The sequence below is a fragment of the Colletotrichum costaricense genome, assembly GCF_030867565.1.
Source record: "Colletotrichum costaricense strain IMI 309622 chromosome Unknown Scaffold_4.1, whole genome shotgun sequence".
In the NCBI taxonomy this organism is placed as follows: Eukaryota; Fungi; Ascomycota; class Sordariomycetes; order Glomerellales; family Glomerellaceae; genus Colletotrichum; species Colletotrichum costaricense.
In genome coordinates, this window is record NW_026848233.1 from 2,225,271 (window position 1) to 2,243,232 (window position 17,962).

The window sequence follows — 17,962 nt, forward strand, 5'->3', positions numbered from 1 at the left end:
TGCGCCCTGGTTATTTATGAAGGCGTTCGGTCTTACGGTCCGGCCCGCTTCCTAGTGAGTGAGGTTTCGATCTGCACAAGGTAGTTGGATGCAACCCTCGAAGCCCATGCATCAAAGGCATGTCCTTTGATTGAGCAGCTGAATGTTACCTACGATCTGCAGCCTCTCTATTCGCGTCAAAGTGGAAGGGGGCGTCGCGTGACTCAGTACGATGTACTATAAATGAACAGTTTGAATAATACATTGGTCTGCGCGTTTCTGACGCTTCCTATGCTAACCGAAGGGTATATGCGCTCTATGAGAACCATATAGTATACAAATAAGACGACTGAAGAAAAGGAAATATTTTCTCTATATGGCACGGCAGATTGCATCGCACATTAGATGACCAAAACAGCCAATGCCGCTACAGCCGCAAGCAAGCCGCCAGAGCTAAGCTTACCAGCGCCGGCCTGAACGGGGCCGGTGGTGGTTGCTGGGCAAGCGGCGCCAACACAGGGAGAGGTAGAACCGGTTCCGACAGGGATCACGGCGGTAGTCAGAGTGCCGTTATATCCATCCGACGGTGCAACGACCAAGGTCGTAGGAATGGGGGGAGGGCCGCCGGGGGTGCCTGACGCGCCGGGGGTCTCGAGGACGGGCTTCTCGGTAGAGACGGTGCTGCTGGAGGCGGGAACACCGACGGTAGGAACACCGGCGCCAGGGGCGGTGGAGGCACCGGAAGTGGCACGAACAGGCTTCTCAGAGACGGCAGTTCCACCGACGACGGTAGTGACGGGCTTGGGGACCGTGGTGGAGATGAGCTCGCTGGTGACGATGGTGGAAGTCCTGGCCGGGCAGTTCGTAACCTCTGCGGCGCAGGAAGTGATCGTGACGAGGTTGGTCTTGTATGTGGTCAAGACGGTGGGGACGTCGGTGGTGAGGACGGGCTTCTGGCTTGCCTCAGTGGTAGGCTTGGGGACAACGGCACTGGTAATGATTGTAGAGGTTCTCGCGGGGCAGTTGGTAACTTCGGCAGCGCAGGAGGTGATGGTGACAATGTTAGTGAGGTAGGTGGTGATTTGCTCGGCGGGAGGCTGGCCAGTGACGACAGGCTTCGCGGAGCCGGCGGTGGTGGGAACGGCAGGGACACCGGGAATAGTAGTAGGAATGACCTTGCTTGTGACGACAGTGGAAGTCCTGGCCGGGCAGTTTGTGACTTCTGCGGCGCAAGAGGTGATTGTGATGATGTTGGTCTCGTAGGTTGTGATAGCCGTGGTGATATCGGCGACAGGCTCCTGGGAGCTGACGGTGATGGGGGCATCGCCGCCGGCGGGCTTCGAGGGGATATAGCTCTCGACGGGGATGGCTACGGTCGTCGGGATGACTGCCTGGCTGGTGACAGTGGTCTGTCGGGCGGGGCAGTTGGTGACCTCAGGAGCGCAGGAGGTGATGGTGTGGACCTCGGTCTTGATGACGGTCAACTGCGTAGGGACGTCGACGACGGGGCAGACGGTGGTAGTGACAGCAACGACCTCGGTGACGACCTGAGGGGTCTCGCGGGCCGGGCAGTTGGTAACTTCGGCGGCACAAGAGGTGATGGTCTTGATGTTGGTAGCATAAACGGTGGAGGTCGCCAGACGGGTGGTCAAGCTCTCAATGGCGGCGGCAGAAGTCGCAACAGGCTTTTCGGAGGCCACAGCGGTGGACAGGGCGGAGCTGACGACAGCGGTCTGCGCGACAGAGGTAGAGGCAGCGACAGTCGAAGCGGCAACTGAGCTGGAGATGACTGAGGCAGTGGCGTTGCCGTCCTTGAGGTTGTAGTACTTGATGGAGCTGATCTTGAAGAAGACATCGGCAAAGGCAGTCGGGTTGGCGGCAACGTACTCCTTGCAAGTCATACCAGTCTTCGCCTCACAAGTCTGGGTCCAGATACCATCGTTTCCGGCCACACCGCAGAAGTCAATGTTGGCCACGAGCTTCTGCTCCTCGAACAGCTTGTCAGCGGCGCAGGTGCTGGTGGTGAAGCTGGGCGTGCCCCAGGCATCGGGGTTCGGGTTGGCGCTCGCGATGTCGGCGGGAACGTTGGCGTGAGTAAAGCCCCAGACGCGGATGGCGGTGTCAGTCCATTGCATGGCGTAAACTCCTCCCTCGGCGGATCCAAAGGGGGCAGCGCCATCAAGACCGGCGCAGCCTTCGTTGTCAGACTGGCCTGCGGCATAGTTTGCGCAGTTGGGCTTGCTGATGGTGCCGGTCATGTTCGTTCCGTCGATACGGCACTCGCCGAGCGTGCCGTCGGTGTGAAGGACGACCTTGTTCACATTGTCCTCGTTCCAGGTCTCAACGATGTCGATTTCGCCGGCAGCGGGCCAGGGGTTGCCAACGGTCCAGCTGGTGGTATCTGATCAGCATTATGGATGGGCTGAAGAATGTGAAAGGAACTTACACCGCAGGCCAGGCACCGCAGACAGGCTTAGGAAGATGGGAAAAGTTGATGACAAAAAGTCCCTGACCGTACTTGGCCGTACTCTCGATTCTTACACTGCTTCTGCCGATACCAGCGGCATCGAGGGTAGATGTAGAGTCGACACCGAGGTACAGGTCACCGCCCTCAGTCTTTACGAGACCCATGCTCTGAGCATCTGCTGCCGACTTGTAGCTGACATATCCACCGGTGGGGTCAACATCGTTGTAGTTCCCGGTGGAGTGGTCGCTCTAGATAGATGATCAGCCAAAGTTCTAATGCATCACTTATCGACTTGGAACATACCGTGAAGAAACCAAACTTCTCAAGAAAGTTGGTCGAGTCGTAGCTGTCGGCGAGTTGGTAGGTCTGGATAGCGGCCGCGGATGACGTGAGGAGGAGGGCGGAAGAGAGCGTGGAGAGAAGCGAAGGCGCCATCGTGGGCTAAGGATGGATATGAGGAATATGAAACTAGGTGGAATAACTTGTAATAACTATGCAGAAAGACAGAAACTGGAAATATCAAACACAATTAAGAAACGACAGAAATGGGTCTTCGAACTGTAAAGTGAGTGAACAGAATGAAGAACTTCGAAGGCTTGTTCTTGAACAAAAGAATGAATTAAGAAACCAGAACAGGAATCTTGAAAGAAGGTGAGAGGGAGGGCCTAGATGCGCAAGGCGCTTGCTCCCATGGGGTTACCATGAGTCTTATACCGACCCGAAAAAGACGGTCGACCCAGATTCGCTCCTGGCCATTCGATTCACCCGCGGAGAGACGGGCTGAGATGCTCAGGGGGGGTCTACGACCTACCTGTTTCTCCAGCAATTTCATTCTCATTGGATCCCCTCGTACCGACAGAGCCTTGGTGAGCAGTACCGGGAGCACTGGTTCGTTCAGGGGCTCTGGATGGAGAACGAACTAGAACATACATAGCCCGCTCATCCCCTCGGCCCCTTGACAGACTCTGCCGGTTCTGGAGATATATCAAGGGTCTTGTGCATCGTCTGCCAACATACGTAAGTAATCGTGGTTCCACTCCTCGCATCTCCATGTCTCTATGCCACTTGTGCATTGACATATGCGCTTGTGAGTGGGCACAAGAACATGTTTCTTGCAGGCCCAGAGAACCTCAAACACACCAACACATAAACACATGCGCACTAAGTCCGCATTCGTTCATGGAATGCCAGGAACGGCACGGCGGTTGGCTGGCGGCTCAGGTACAGTCCACGCAAAGGTGTCGTTGTCCCGAGGCCAATGAAGCGGAGGGCGCATGTGTGTAAGCCCACCCCCTGCTTGACATCCAGGAACAGGCCCTTGATCGGGACAAGGTGGACTCGAAGTGGACTACAACGGGGGCCTGATGGTGGTCTGAGTGGATGTCGTGAACATGGTGGGTTGTTTTTCTTTGAAGTGACGGGCAGGATTCCGCCGTTCCCCTATTCTTTTTCTCCATTGACCATTCGAGCCATTGTCCCGCGCTAGACAGGGGTTGTCTCACTCAAGCCGCCGAGATCTTGATGGTGCTGGTCGCTCTTGGGGGCGTGATTGGCAAAGATCTCCTGCACCGTTGCATCGAATTCTCTAGACCAGCGGCTTTTCTCCAAGTCAATATTTTTTTTCTTCCTCTAGTTCACTTTCAGTGTCTTGCTATTTGTTTCAAGTAATGACAGCTCACGAATAGTCCTAAGTGCCGCCGGTCTTCTTCTAGTTTCGTTACATCAGAGCGACGGACTGTCTTTGTTTATCTGGCCACGCGGCGCGTTAAACCCGTCAAGTTGCCGAGCACTTCCAAGTTTTCCACACCCGTTTACGCATACCATTCGGGATTGGAGGGCTCCAACTCCCAGCTTCCAAGGGCAGAAAAAACGTGTCGCTTTGATTGCTCCCTCTCAGGGGCTGAGCCTCCCGCTCCGGAAGTCAACGACCAATCCAGACGTTCACAAGGCTGGTTTCCACGGGGTAGTGGTCGGACGTCGTATTCGAATCTGTATTAGTGAAGGGGTTCGCCCCGGTGGAGTTACCAAGAAAAAGCGGCACGGTTTTTGGATGTGGATGCCCTGTCTTGTCAACTTGTGTTTCCCAGGTCATGGTTTGAGGGCCATTCCATAAGGCGAAGTTGCACAAACATAACAGGTCGTAGCCCAAAATATTTTCAAAGCTAGCTTCCCCAGCCAGCTTTGAAAACGGGTTTATTTTGCTAATGCTTGACTTTTGTGGGTTTTCACTCTCTTGAATATCGGATGGCAGCCCTCGTTTGATGGTTGCTTTGCTCCGCTTTTGCCTCGGCTACGAGCCCCTTGCAGTCTGGTCTCCTCTTTCAGCTTTGGCTAACAACATGAAGGCGAGACCCAGTCGGTGGGCCGTGGGATGATATCAAGGAAGATTCCCCGATCTTTGGGTCCGCGTACTAAATATGGCGTCCCTTCATCTCCTTCACCTTGCTTGACCGACTTTCTTCTCGAACTGGCACGGCTAGGTGGAACGCTGTATCTCGAACTTCGATATTGGGCCTTCGCCTCATTATCATTGAGCCACAAATTCGACTGTCAAGATAGAAATAGTGTGTCATTGAGCAGAGTCAGCATTCGTTCGACAATCTGGTTTTGCACGCTGTTCATCGCTTACAGATGTAATGAGCCATCTGGCGCCATTGATCTGTTCAATTTCCAATGAACAGTAAGTCGAATAACGTTGTACACAATTATGGTGGTTAAATAATAGCCCTACTTCATGTCACGCACCCGCCATTCTTGCAATGATGCTTTCAGCTGCCTGTAATGGGCAACACTTATCCAAATCAGCTGGTTCAATCCGTAGAAGAACACTCGCCAACGATCCCACGATCACGCTAAACTCCCACATGCCCGGATGAAGTCTGTTGATCAACCAACGCAAATCTTCAGTTCAAAGTTATGACTCCAGTTCCGCCTGATCAAGTGCCGTGAAACTCACTGGCTGCATTACGGCATCTAGTGGACGGCACATCTGGACCGCACGGCCCAGTGGAGTACGCCTTCTCGCCTGCGGATACATCCCCTAGTGCTGCAACGGCAATGCTTCGGAAGTGCCACTCTTCGGGCTATGATCGGCCCTTGCCTTGAATCCAGCTTAGCTGACGTTACATTCTAATGGCATGAAAAATATCGCGGTGTAGCTTTGACCATTAATAGGATTCCATACATTTTGCAGAACCCGTGATTTATTATGAAAAACCAGGGAGCAAGAGCTGTCGCACAAAAGTACTCTTTGGAATCTTTCCTGTGGAGAGGATAAGCGATACAAGTTTCTCATTCGCAATAGTGGCGGTTAAGGTCTTTTATTCACATGCAGGAGGATTGGTCAAGTATATGTTATCCAAATAGCATTCCCTGAATGCTCTCATGCTGCGACATGTCGAGGTGCCCCAGTTTCTTATCGTGTATCGTCAAAAACTGCTCATATGGTTTTAAAGGAAAGCAATGAGTCTCCCCTGAGAACTCGGTTGCTCTTCCGTGTCGAAAGTGTATACTCGAGAGCATATTTTTGGTAAACAGTTACCGCTCTGGAAGATAGAAATGTATCCATGTTGAAAGGCTCCCTTCTGAAGACTATGAGACCTAATTTCGTTTCTGTTCTTATTTTTAGACCACATCAAAGTCAGGTAGCCAATTGGGTCGGTAGAGCTCTTCTCCAATACTGCAGGACGAAGATCGAATAGGAGGAGTCAGATGCAAGTATCAGGATACATAGTGTCAGCTCACTCAAGTCTAATTTCCCACAAACGAAGCCCCCAAGGAATGTCAAACTAGAATCCGACAAGTCGTTAGTATGTATAGACTATGTAATCACATCAGATTGACCGCAACTCTCACTCGATAACATGGAACTTTTCTTGAGAAACAAGTCGAGGCCATCGCTTTCACTTGATGCGGGATCAAGGGATGAATTTTCAACCACTGAAACTTCAAGCGAAGGAAGACAGATTATTTAATCACTCCATTGTCTTTGACCGCTTTGCTCTAAGACACGAGTTTGGCCAATAACATCATCCCCGTCTTCAACCCAGTATGACCAAGGCCAGAATAACCACCCACGCACCGCCCGCCCCCCACAACCGGAGTACCCTAGATCGCCCCTCCGCACTACTCATCTGGTTTCCATTCGCATCAGGCAGAGACGGTGCGTTACGAAAATCATTCGGAGGCACGATGGACGGCAGCGTTTGAAAATTCGGTGGAACAAAGACCGTCACCGGCGTGATGGACTCCGAAGACGGGGCCGAAGAAACCCCGTTAACGGGGGGTACGGATGGCGGCGGCGGAGTAGGTGAGGCTGATGGAGTCTGAACTGCCGGCGGAATGGTCGGCGGGGGTGCAGTTGTTGAGGTAGATGTCTGGATGGCGGGTGGTATAGCGGGCGCTGGGGGAAGGGGTACCGATGACGAGGACGAAGAGGTAGACGTCGATGGGAAGGGTTGCGCGGGGGCCAAGTTTGCCGGCAACGTTGTTGTCACGGCTGGGTTCAACACTGGCGGTGGGACTATCGGCGGAGATGAAGTCGTAGTCGTAGAAATCGTCACCGGCGGCGCCGGGACCGGAGCGGCCGGCGCGGCAACGAAGCCGCATTCTCCAATGACTTCTCTGATATCTGCACTCCATCGTTAGTATGATCGCCTTCCTTTCAGAAGACTGAGCCAAGTGGACAGTCTCGACTCTTGCAAGAGGTAAACTCACCCTCATTGGCTTCCACGGCCGTAACGTTCCGCGAAATGCACGACAAACACCCAAACGCAGCCCCGGCAACGTCAAACCCCCTCTCCCCACAAACACACGCCCTCGAAGCATTCTTCACCGCCGCCTCAGCAGCCTTCTCGGAAGCCTCCTTCGCAGCATCCTCCGCGCTCGCTGAGCGCCCGACGCCCAACGTAGGCACGGCAGCGAAGCCCGACCCCGGAGCCAGACTCGCCGTGGGCTCCTCTTCTTCGTCGCTGCTATCCTCTGACTCCGGCTCCTGTCTCCCGCTGAGTCTCCGACCCAGCATCCTCTGTAGATTCCTTCTCCTTCTCTTCTTACCATCCCCTCTCCGTTCTATCCTTCCCTTGACATCCCTGTCCTTTACCGATCCATCATGGTATTGTCGAATCGGTAGATCCCGCTTGTCCTTCCCGAACTGGGCCTCCACCTGTGCCTCGCACCGCGCCGTGAGCTGTACTATAGGCGCGCAAACCTGAGCGCACTCGGGCGGGACGTCCTCAGCCTCTAGGTCCTCTACTGCCGCAACGCCGGGGACCAACATTAGGCTGGGCAGGTTCGTGGTGACAGACAGCAGCGCGAGGACAGTGGCGAGGTGAAGCGTCGTGGGCCGGTGGTGGCGTGTCATCTCGGCTTCGGCTTCGTCGAATGCATGCAAGGCGTGTAAGCAAATGACTTGGTGGTTGCTGCTAGTGCTTCCGCGTCTTGCTCAAATAGTTATTCAACTCCTTGGTGTCGTCGTCGAAGTTATCGTTGTTCGTCTCGTCTCATGACACCGGAAAATAGCACTGTAAATCTGACAGATGCCATCCAAACTTTTTCGTCAAGTGCCTGCAACTTTGTCCCAACTCTAAATTCGAACAGACCCGCCCTCCATCCATCAAAGAGAGAAACTCCAGAACGGTCTTTTCCAGATGTAGGTAGGATGGTGAGAGGGGGGGTATTCAAGCTTATTGTAAAAAGAGCAACCCTCCGTCTACCATCCCCCCCACTATCCGACCAACTCATACTGAAATCCGTAAGGTCTCAGTGTAACTGTAATACCTTCTACATGATCTACCCCTCGGAAACATCAGGCCAAACGCCGAAACCCAAGTTGCCCCAACCCCTTAGACCACTGCCGGATAAAGCATTCGCAGAGGGCTGTTGAACGCGTCCCCATCCCGAAACGTCTTGGCGGTATCACTAGAACCACGAGGAAAAAGGAAACCCACATTTTCCCGATGGACGTTGCCGTAAGCCTGGAAGGCGATTTTAGAGTTCAACCTCGCAGCGGGAAGCATCTGGTAGTTAATATACAGAATTAACCCCTAAATTTGGCAAAAGAGGGTTCGTTGATTGATCGCCTGCTGGGGTTCTTTCATTACCTAACGCAGGTAAAGAAGCCACGGAAGGACAGAAAAGAACATTGAGAACCCCGCTGCGAGTCATTCCCAGTGCATCGTACCATTTCCCATCTCTTACCGACAAAGTCTAAATAAGCGGCCTCCATCATCGCCAGATCGATAAGGAACTGAAGTTAAGTATCCGTACGGCTGACTTCTCAAGCTATTGAGATCTCCCCGTCCACGGATTATGCATATCCGACACCCTGCCGAGTTTCCGTTCTAGAACCCTTACAAACCACTTACATCGCCGAGCCGGGTGCAAAGAACGGCTCCGACCTGCCATTCCCATCGCCCTTGTCCAGGCTATCGGCCGAGTCATTGTACTACAGCGGCATGAGACCTTCAAGTCTTGGACTTAGGCAACACGGTATCAATCTGACCCCGGAAGCCACTCTCAGACCTCAGGTTCAACACAGCGCCAAGGTCTACTACTCATCATGGAAAGCCAAGTCCTCCTCAGTTCGGCGAATGCTTATCGATGCTTAGTCCATCCCGATCCATTTCCTACGCTCCCGACGTCTTGGCTATGAATCCGTCTTGACCAGCTTCGCATGGGCTCAGTCCGCGGCGGACTGTGTTCCCCCCGGCATTCCCGAACCAGTCCCGATGAGGCTCTCTTTGAAGCTGCGACTCTACGAACCAGTCTTGGCTGCTACTCTATACAGCAACGCAAGGCCAACAAGAAAACAAACACAAAGCTGACAAATTCCAACCCACCCCTCGAGGATCGTCTACGGTCGTCAGTCTCGCGCATCACAGGTGACGCGTTCGCCATCCCAAGGGGCGTACGAATACGTAGTTGTATGCATCAGATCTCTCTTCTTGGGTATATTCACTGAGCTATAACAACCTGAACCCTCGCCATCCACATATCCATACATCCACTCGCCCTCCCCATTCCCTTGGCCCTCCCCATGGGATGGGCCTCGCCTGCCGGGGAGTTAACCCCACGTCCCGCCACCACCACCTCCACGACCGCCCTTCCTCTGCGCACTCAGCCTCCAGTCGTCCTCCCCAGCATACTTATTGTGCAGCGGCTGGATCCTCTCCGCCTGCTTCCTCTTGGACAACCGATCCGTCGGCGCAACCTTGAAGAACGTGGGCGCCGCGTCCACGAGCCACTTTGGCTCGATGCTCGTCGTGCAGTGCATGTACTCCTTGGTCGTCAGCACGAGCGTGTGGTAAATGACCCACTCGGCCTGTTTCCCAAACAGCGCCGAGCTCGGGTGGAGGTACACCGGCGTCCCCTCGATGAGCGTCTTGTACCCTTCCTGCGGATCCTTGCGCGCCGCGTTGCGGAAGAAGCCAGAGCAGAGCGCCTGCCGCACAATCTGCGTATGCCGCCCGCAACTGACGATGGGGTGTCGGTACCGGTCCATGATCTTAACGAGCTGGTCGTGCACGTCCTTGGCGCGCTTCATTGAACGCGCCTGGATGAAGTTCTCGAAACACCAGGGGCTCGAGTAACTACTTTGCTTCCATGAGTTGTAGACGTTCAGCAGTGTGAGGTGGTCGCCGTGCGGGTCGTGGAATTTGGCCTTCTTCTGGTCTGCTTGCGACTGCTTCTCTTTGGGGCGGTAAAAAACATTGGGGAGATTGAGCATGGCGACAATGATGAGCATCTCTGCTGAGCACTTCATGTCAACGGAGATGATGAGCACCTTGGCCAGAGACGGTTCCATGGGAAAGTCTGCCATCTTTCGTCCCAGACGCGTCAGCAGGCCCTCGTCATCCAGAGCACTGAGCGCATATAGCTCTTCTAATGCTGTAAGCATAGTGTTAATTGGCGGGGGGTCCATGAAGTCAAAGTGCAACAGGTCGTTGATGCCCATGGCTTTGAGCATGAGAATGACGTGCGACAAGTTCTGCCTCTGGATCTCGGGGATGGTTGTAGGCAACATCTCGGACTGGTAGGCCGCTTCGGTGTACAAGCGGAAACACTTTCCAGGTCCTGTACGTCCGGCGCGGCCAGCACGTTGATTCGCCTGGGCTTGCGAAATCGGCGTGACAACCAATGAATCCATGCCCAACTTGGGATCGTAAGCGTTCTGTTTGACGAAACCAGGGTCAACGACGAAGTAAATGTTATCGATTGTGATGGATGTTTCGGCAATGTTGGTGGCAATGACCACCTTTCGGCAGCCAGGAGGTGCAGGATCGAAAATACGGCTCTGCATCTCATTGGGGAGTGCAGAGTACACAGGCAAAATGATGAGCTCTGGGACGTTGGGTCCTAATGCTTTCATCCGCTCATACAGAATCTCAGCCGATGTATCGATTTCTTCCTGACCCGTCAAGAAAAGCAAGATATCTCCAGGCGGTTCGGTAAGGTGAATCTGCATCACGGTGACGAGCGCAGCATCGAGATAGTCAGATTCGGGCTCGCGTGAGTACAGCACCTCGACGGGGAACGTGCGACCAGGAATCGTGAAAATGGGACAGCCGTCGAAATACGAAGAGAACTTGTCGGCGTCGAGCGTTGCCGATGTGGCAATGACCTTGAGATCCTTCCGACGCTTCATCGTCTTCTTCAGAAGCGCAAACAAGACATCCGTAGAAATGGTACGCTCGTGGGCCTCGTCGAGCATGATAACTGAGTAGCGCCTCAGATCGGGATCGACGAGGATTTCACGCTGAAGCATACCATCCGTCATATACTTGATCTTCGTCGCAGGACTGGTCTTGTCCTCGAAACGAATCGTGTAACCGACAGCCTCACCCAGCGGTGTGCCAACTTCTTCGGCCACACGCTTAGCAACGGACATGGCGGCTACACGTCTAGGCTGTGTGCAACCAATGACTCCGTCGTTGGCGAAGCCATCCTCGGCGAGATATTGCGTCAGCTGCGTCGTCTTGCCTGAACCAGTCTCTCCGATAACCACCATGACTTGGTGCTCCCTAACAGCGTCTAAAAACTTCCGCCTAAAGGCGAAGACAGGCAACGACTCTCGTTGATCCTTGATGCTCATGTTCGTCCGCTTGCCAAAAGTCTGGTCCTTTGGCGCCACAGCTCGCTTCCATTCCGGAACAGCGTCGGGCTTGCTCTGGGCCATCTGGGACTTGGCGTTTCGTAGATCGCTGGCGAACTTGCGCTTGTCTGGATCTGCCATCGGGTCGTTCCACTGCGCAGAGAGGTCGACCTTGGAGTCTTCCGCCGCGGCAGCCTCTGCTTCTTGTTGCTTTAGCTCCTTTCGCTCCTTTGCCAACGCAGTGCCCGACATGGCAGCTCTGTTCATAGAGCCATCGGGTGCTTTGACGACTCGAATGGGTGACAGTTCCAATGATTGCTTCGTCTGACCGGCCAGGAATGGCGGTTCCTCCTCTCGAACCTCGATATCGACATCCTGCTCCAGCTCCAATTCTCCATCGCCTGTCAGTGTCGCGTTATAATCTTCTTCGAGGTCGGGGTAATCGGAAGCCTTCGCGACACCGGACGCGATCAGCTGGCGGATCTCCCATCTTTCCGGGGACGTCATGCGCTTCTTCTGCCGGCGAGGCTGATGCTGTGGTGGTGGCATCGGCCCATCGTCAAACATGTTTCCATTCCGGCCGCCGCCGCCGCCACCCAACGCTTGCATATTTGCGCCCGAGGATATCCTGTCTTCCGGGTACAGATCCATGCCCGTCTCTTGGTCCACCTCCTTCATTGACAGTCCTATCCTGTTCCCCTCGATATTGACAACCTTGACTTTGACGTCCTGGCCCTTTTCCAACAGATCTGACGGGTGATTGACCCGCTGACCTTCCACCAGCCTCGAAATGTGTACCAAACCATCCACCTTGCCACGTACGCCATGCAGGTTGACAAAGGCGCCGAAATCCTTGATACCCGTGACATGCCCACTATAAACCTTGTGCAACTGAGGCGCATCGTCGACTTCGGGCTCGGGTGCCCTCCTGAAGCGGCCATCGTCCTCGTCATCGTAGTTGCGTCTCCGACTCCTCTGCTTCAGCGAAGGTCCGCTCTCGTAATCATCGTGCGATCGTGATCTCGACCGGTACTTGTCGCGCTTCCTCCGCTCCCTCGACCTTGACCGACCCCTCCGCTTCCGCCGTGAGTCGCGCCCGTCGTCTGGGCTGCGGCTTCGCTTGCGCGAGTCTGGTTTATCTTTCCGCGCCTTTCCCTCCAATCCTTCCAAAAGCGCTAGCGTATCGTCAATGGCGTCGACGCCGTCACCTATACTGTCGTACGCCACAGGCTTGTCGGGCACTGAGAGGCCTCTAAAGATCTCGTCCTTCTCTGCGGCGCTGCGATGGTGGTGTTCGTCGCTGCTGCCGGCACCGTTGCTGTTCTTCTTTGCTTTGCCCTTCATCTTTGGGTGCATAGTGAGCACCAGGCGATCGACGCTCTCGACTAAACTTGGGGGGAAGTCGGCACCCATGCCGGCGAGCTTCTTCTTGAAGCCATCGTAGTCTTCGGCTTCGACTCGCTGGGCGATGATGAACTCGGCGAGCGTCTTGTCGGAAACGCCCAAATGGTTCTGCAGTTCGGAGGTCACCTTGGACACGAGCGACAAGAGCTCAAGATTCAAGAGGTCGTCCATGGTGGCGGAGAGTAGGTGACATGTGGGTGACAACAGGACCTCCAAGTGCGATGGTCGCTGGTTGAGGCCTCAAAAAAGTCTAGGTTGCTGCACGCTGCGCGCGACGAGACATGACAGCACTGACAGGGAGGTGTCGGAGAAAGCACTTTCCGTTCCGACCTCGCCCCACCCACTGGTAGCAGTACGTACTGTTAGTGGGTAAGCTCTGCCGGATGTCTCTCTCGTGCTCTTTCACACCAACTCCGAATGACCACCTTCAGTTGACTGTCCATGGTTCAGTTAGTAGAAGAGCTAGCTATAACCAATTCATCAGTGTTTCCCTCATAGAATAATTGTAGGAAACCTGAACGTTCATATACATGCAGTCACTTCCTCATTCAGTGATCCCTTTCCACTTCCTCGTTCACATCTATCCTATCTTTGGAAATCCCTCCGGTTTCTCTTCAAGACTCTATTCCAATTGAACGTGCGAACTAAATGAGCAAATTATTGAGCAAGAGCGGATGGGGAAAGAACAAGCACGAATGGGTGACGGAAATCAGAGGCATTGGCAACGGAAGAGTCAGACCTTTGCACCAAGCTATCTAGGGAGAGTCACGACGCTGTCTCGAACCTCTTGAGAAATACCCAAATCTTGAAACTCCGTAGTGAAGAGCTCTCGAATATGCCACCCCAGTCTCCAGAATAGAATCTCTCAGGCCTTGCATGTAAATCGTGTCCGTCATTCAAGACAACTCAAGCCAGGACAACTGGAGAAGTACACTGCCTTACGATTACAATTGGTATTATATACTACTACTAGACTGTATGCCTGGGTCTGTCCTGTATTGCCAGGAGAAGCCCTCGATGATACCGCTACTTCCGGGCATTCGTCATGCCCAATTTCCTTCACTGAATGTTAACCCACCCTCCCGCATTGCCCGAGCAACATCTCAGTGTGGGGTTCCCGCAATTTTAGTAGATGTCGTCCGTGTTCTACCTGTGCAGCCGGCCTGCATTGGTTCCATGCAGGGCCCATAGTTGATGCGAGGTAACCTTTGGGTTCCCTGCCGTTAGCACGCGGTAGTGACATCCTTCAGACTACGAAGCAACAGATGCACAAATCATAAGAATAAAATAGTGGTATTGAATAAGTCTGCAAAGGAATCCCCGACGCCTGGTGTGATGATGATGATGGTGTATCTCAAGGTCGTTATCATGGATGCGAGCCTGTTGTCCTCCTCAGGAGCGACTTCTACTTCGCACCAAAGCGCGCTCGACTGTATCTGGGTATTGTAATCGTTGAGCAAACCGTGCTCGTCTGTAGCCTGTTGGTGGATGATGGTCTTTGTTTATCGCACAAATCATGGCCCGCAAAACTTTTCGTGGTGGTGCTGCGAAAGTCGAGGACCGGTAGCCTCTGTATCCCGAGCAACTTCTATCGAGCCGGCAGGGAAGAGGTCTTGGACCTCACTCTTCCTTTTCCATTTCTTCGAATATCTTGATCAAACTCCGCACGCCCTTGAGCGCGTTTTCGTCGGGACCCTGGCCGGGAGTCCACTGTGCGTGGGCGAAATCAATAAGTTTCAACGTGAAGACCTTAGGCAATTCGACATCGTCGTCATCGTCATCGTCGTCTGAAAGGCTACCGTGATCAGGAACATGGATCGTCACACGGTCTTCCTCGATCAGCTCGATGCCACTATCCACACGGGAGGTAGTTCTACCAGGCTTCTCGCCCTCTGCCTCAACCTTGGCCTCCGCGGCCACGATACTGTCGACGGCCGCGTTGTTCTGCGCAATGGCTTCTCTGAGCTTGTCGCCGTCGCCCTCGAAAACGAACAGTAAGCTAGCCGAGTACATTCTGCTCTCTTCCGAAGAGAAGACACGTTCGACGTTTCGCAGGTCATGCAGGAAAGCCGTAACAACCGCGCGTGCCAGGTCGTCGTCGATACCGGCGGCCTTGTTGAAGATGAATTTACGGAAGTTTTCGACAACATTATCGGTATTTACGTAGGTGCGGCCGTAGTCCTTATCGTATACCTTGTAGTCATTCTGATCCAGCTCGGACTTCATGGTGGAGCCGCGCCAGACCTTCATACCCGCGATTCTAAAGCCCAGGGGGCCGTGTGTGGTCTTGCTCGTGATGTCGTCGAACCTGCGCTTCTTCTCGGCAGGCGCATCGTCGGCCCACAGCCTGACACCCAACTTGACGTCGAGAAAGTTGGGCGAGGCAAAGCCCGAGCCAGAGTTGTTGAGGACGACCGACTGATCGGTCTTGATCTTCTTTGACTTGTTCTGCACCCACTTTCCATTCTCCTGATGCGAATCGGCCGGTGGCTGTCCGGTAACGGAGGCCTCAAGCTCCTTCTTGGCCTCAGGCGAGGCGACGGGGCCGGGAACACCATCTTCGACAGAGCTGAGTTCGAGAGGGTCGACAAGGCTCAAGGTTCCCCAGAAGTCGGGCATTATTTCTTTGAAGTCGGCATGCGCAGGGTCTGAGTAGGCCGATTGATAAAAATCGATCTCTGCCTGCGTACAGGGCTTGATGAACATGGAGCCATCGGCAGTGGTCATGGTTCCAGCACTGAAAGTGGCGAACTAGCGTTAGAATCTCAATTCCTTTGCGAGGCTTTACAGCGCACCTCGTCGAGCACAGGGGGCGCCGAGGGCGAGGGAAGCGAGGCAGAGCAAGTACTTACTGGCCAGCAACGGTGTGATCGTAGTCGAGAAGATCAGAGAGATCAGGGAGATTGGGAATCTTTGTTTTGGACATGGTGCTTGCGCTAGGGAGAGTTGGAAAAAACGAGAGAGGATCGGTGGTTATTGAAGAGTGTCTATGGGCGATTCGGTTGCCCAGGGGGTATCCTAGATGCGCCTGGCGCGTGGAAGTCGGGGTAAATGGAAAGTTTTGTAACGGATGTGATGCTGGATGGCCGTAGCGCGGCGTGGCGAACTGATGTATGTCTGCGCGTTGTGCGTCTTCTTGGCTTTCTATTTCTCTGGCTCTTTCTATCTGGTAGATGTCGGTAAACGGCAGTCGAGACGGCTTGGCAAGGGAAGCGAATGGAGGCGCGAGCCTGAGAGCTGTGGATCGGCAATGTTGAGAACTTGAAGAGAGACGAGCCTCCAGGAGTCCAGTGTCGAGATGAAGGGGACGGGGAGAGGTTAAAATGCAGTTGGTCTAGTTCCGGGGTGGTGTGGGAGGATGGTGACAAGGGAACAAGGTTAGATGACAGGATGGGGAGGAGAAAGAAGGAGGCGTAGTCACGAATACACGATGAATGAGTGAATGTGTTTGGCAGGCGCTGGCAGCCCAGCAGCAACCAAATTGATTTGGGCGCGAGAGCGAGATTGAAAATGCCATTCGCGAAGTGGTACGTACCTCCGAGGCGCTGCGATGTTGTACCGTAAGGCACTTCGTACTTGGAACTTTGAAAAGGTATCTCTGTGTCCCCAACGAAGTGCAAGGTACTTTCAGCAGCACAAGGTACTTTTTTTGCAGTGGATCGTCGCGCCCCTTTCCCCAAAGCCTGAGGGAGGGTTCCATTGAGTACGTATCCACCTTACCTGGGTACCTAGGTACCTAGGTAGGCACGGAGTACCTAAAGTACCTTGCCTTGTGCAAGTGGCAGACGGGACGGGACAAGAAGTCTTTTCAGGCAATGAGCGCTGTTTGCTCCCGTCCAACTTGGCCAGAGGCGTTCGAGAACAGAGACACAAACACGACGTCGCAACGGTGCTGGTAGCAGGCATGATTTACCTTCAGGTGCCTTGGGGTGAGGTGGGTGGCACGGGATGGAACAAGGAAAAGGGACCAGAACAACCGCAAAGGCAAACGAACCCCCCGCTGCCCGCTATTCTCAGGGACCTCTTCTACCTATCGAAACGACGCTACTTCCTCTTCCGCCCCCTCCATCCACTTCCAGGCTCTGTCTGTGCCCCTCCAAAAAAGACCCTTGCCGGCCGCTGCGGGAGTCCAACGTTGGAAAAGAACTAGAAAGGTGGCGGAAGCTGCGAATCTGCTCAGCCACATCACCAATAATCTCCCGTCTTCCTCTTCCTCCCTCACTTTTCAACTTCAATTCAGCCCTTTCCTTTCAGAATCCGCCTTGTCCAGCCGCTGGCCCATGTCACTCCCACATCCAGGCGTACACACGAACCACTGGCATTCCACACTCGAGCCACTCCGTGAGCCATGGACTCCAACCGCCTGTCCCGCAGTCGGCCGAGTGCCTTACTCAAGTTCCTTGTCTCTTCCCCTCTATTCAACCTTGCTCCAAAGTTCCAACAGGGCCTGAATAGGCGCAGCTCATATTCCCTTTATTTGCACGACACAGCAAGTCGAGGCTTTGGTCAAGGTTGTCGTGGCCGACGAGCTAACTCCCACTGGTGTTCAATAGACTGAGGATCCTGCATACAAAGGGCGATGCGTCAGCTGGCCTGCGACTTCGCTTACCTTACAGCGTATCTCTCCGAGTCTGGCGCTGGCTTTCACGGAGCATTCGCTCTCGGGACCTTCGCTTTTGAACAATCTCGACGGTGTGACTGTATCTCATGAATCAGCGGCGACTTTACACGAAATGGCAGTCGCGAGTTTCGCCATTGCCGAAGATCTGGCACGGATCGTTGGACAGGTTCATCGTGATGCCTCCCACCACTACCACAAAAAGGTTGCATCGCCACGCCTGTGAGATCCAAAGGGAACCAACGGCCCGTATCTGCCTCTCTTCACGATACCACCAGCTGCTCGGGTCATGTCGTGTTATCTGCATCGGATGGTCTCACCGCTGCCTCTCCAGCGCACGAGAGATGCCCCTCTTGCTCTCCCGTGACAGGACCGAATCGTGTCAGCTGGGCTTTCCACACAG

At 54.1% G+C, this 17,962-nt stretch overlaps 4 protein-coding genes across 4 annotated transcripts; all 4 read right to left on the bottom strand.

Annotated features, from left to right (window-relative positions):
- Positions 1–380: 380 nt before the first annotated feature.
- On the bottom strand, positions 381–2,881 carry CCOS01_04792 (mixed-linked glucanase; the record flags this gene model as incomplete). The annotated part of the gene is made up of 3 exons (XM_060452973.1): positions 381–2,370; positions 2,426–2,694; positions 2,750–2,881. 3 exons carry the CDS (start codon positions 2,879–2,881, stop codon positions 381–383), a joined length of 2,391 nt encoding a protein of 796 aa, XP_060316931.1.
- A 3,605-nt stretch (positions 2,882–6,486) lies between these two features.
- CCOS01_04793 (uncharacterized protein) lies at positions 6,487–7,808 on the bottom strand (the record flags this gene model as incomplete). The annotated part of the gene is made up of 2 exons (XM_060452974.1): positions 6,487–7,076; positions 7,163–7,808. The coding sequence occupies 2 exons, from the start codon at positions 7,806–7,808 to the stop codon at positions 6,487–6,489; spliced, it is 1,236 nt and encodes a 411-aa protein (XP_060316932.1).
- Positions 7,809–9,509: 1,701 nt separating this feature from the next.
- Positions 9,510–13,112, bottom strand: CCOS01_04794 (helicase associated domain-containing protein; the record flags this gene model as incomplete). The annotated part of the gene is made up of 1 exon (XM_060452975.1): positions 9,510–13,112. One exon carries the CDS (start codon positions 13,110–13,112, stop codon positions 9,510–9,512), a length of 3,603 nt encoding a protein of 1,200 aa, XP_060316933.1.
- A 1,449-nt stretch (positions 13,113–14,561) lies between these two features.
- Positions 14,562–15,867, bottom strand: CCOS01_04795 (inositol polyphosphate kinase; the record flags this gene model as incomplete). The annotated part of the gene is made up of 2 exons (XM_060452976.1): positions 14,562–15,678; positions 15,794–15,867. The coding sequence occupies 2 exons, from the start codon at positions 15,865–15,867 to the stop codon at positions 14,562–14,564; spliced, it is 1,191 nt and encodes a 396-aa protein (XP_060316934.1).
- Between the last annotated feature and the right edge of the window lie 2,095 nt (positions 15,868–17,962).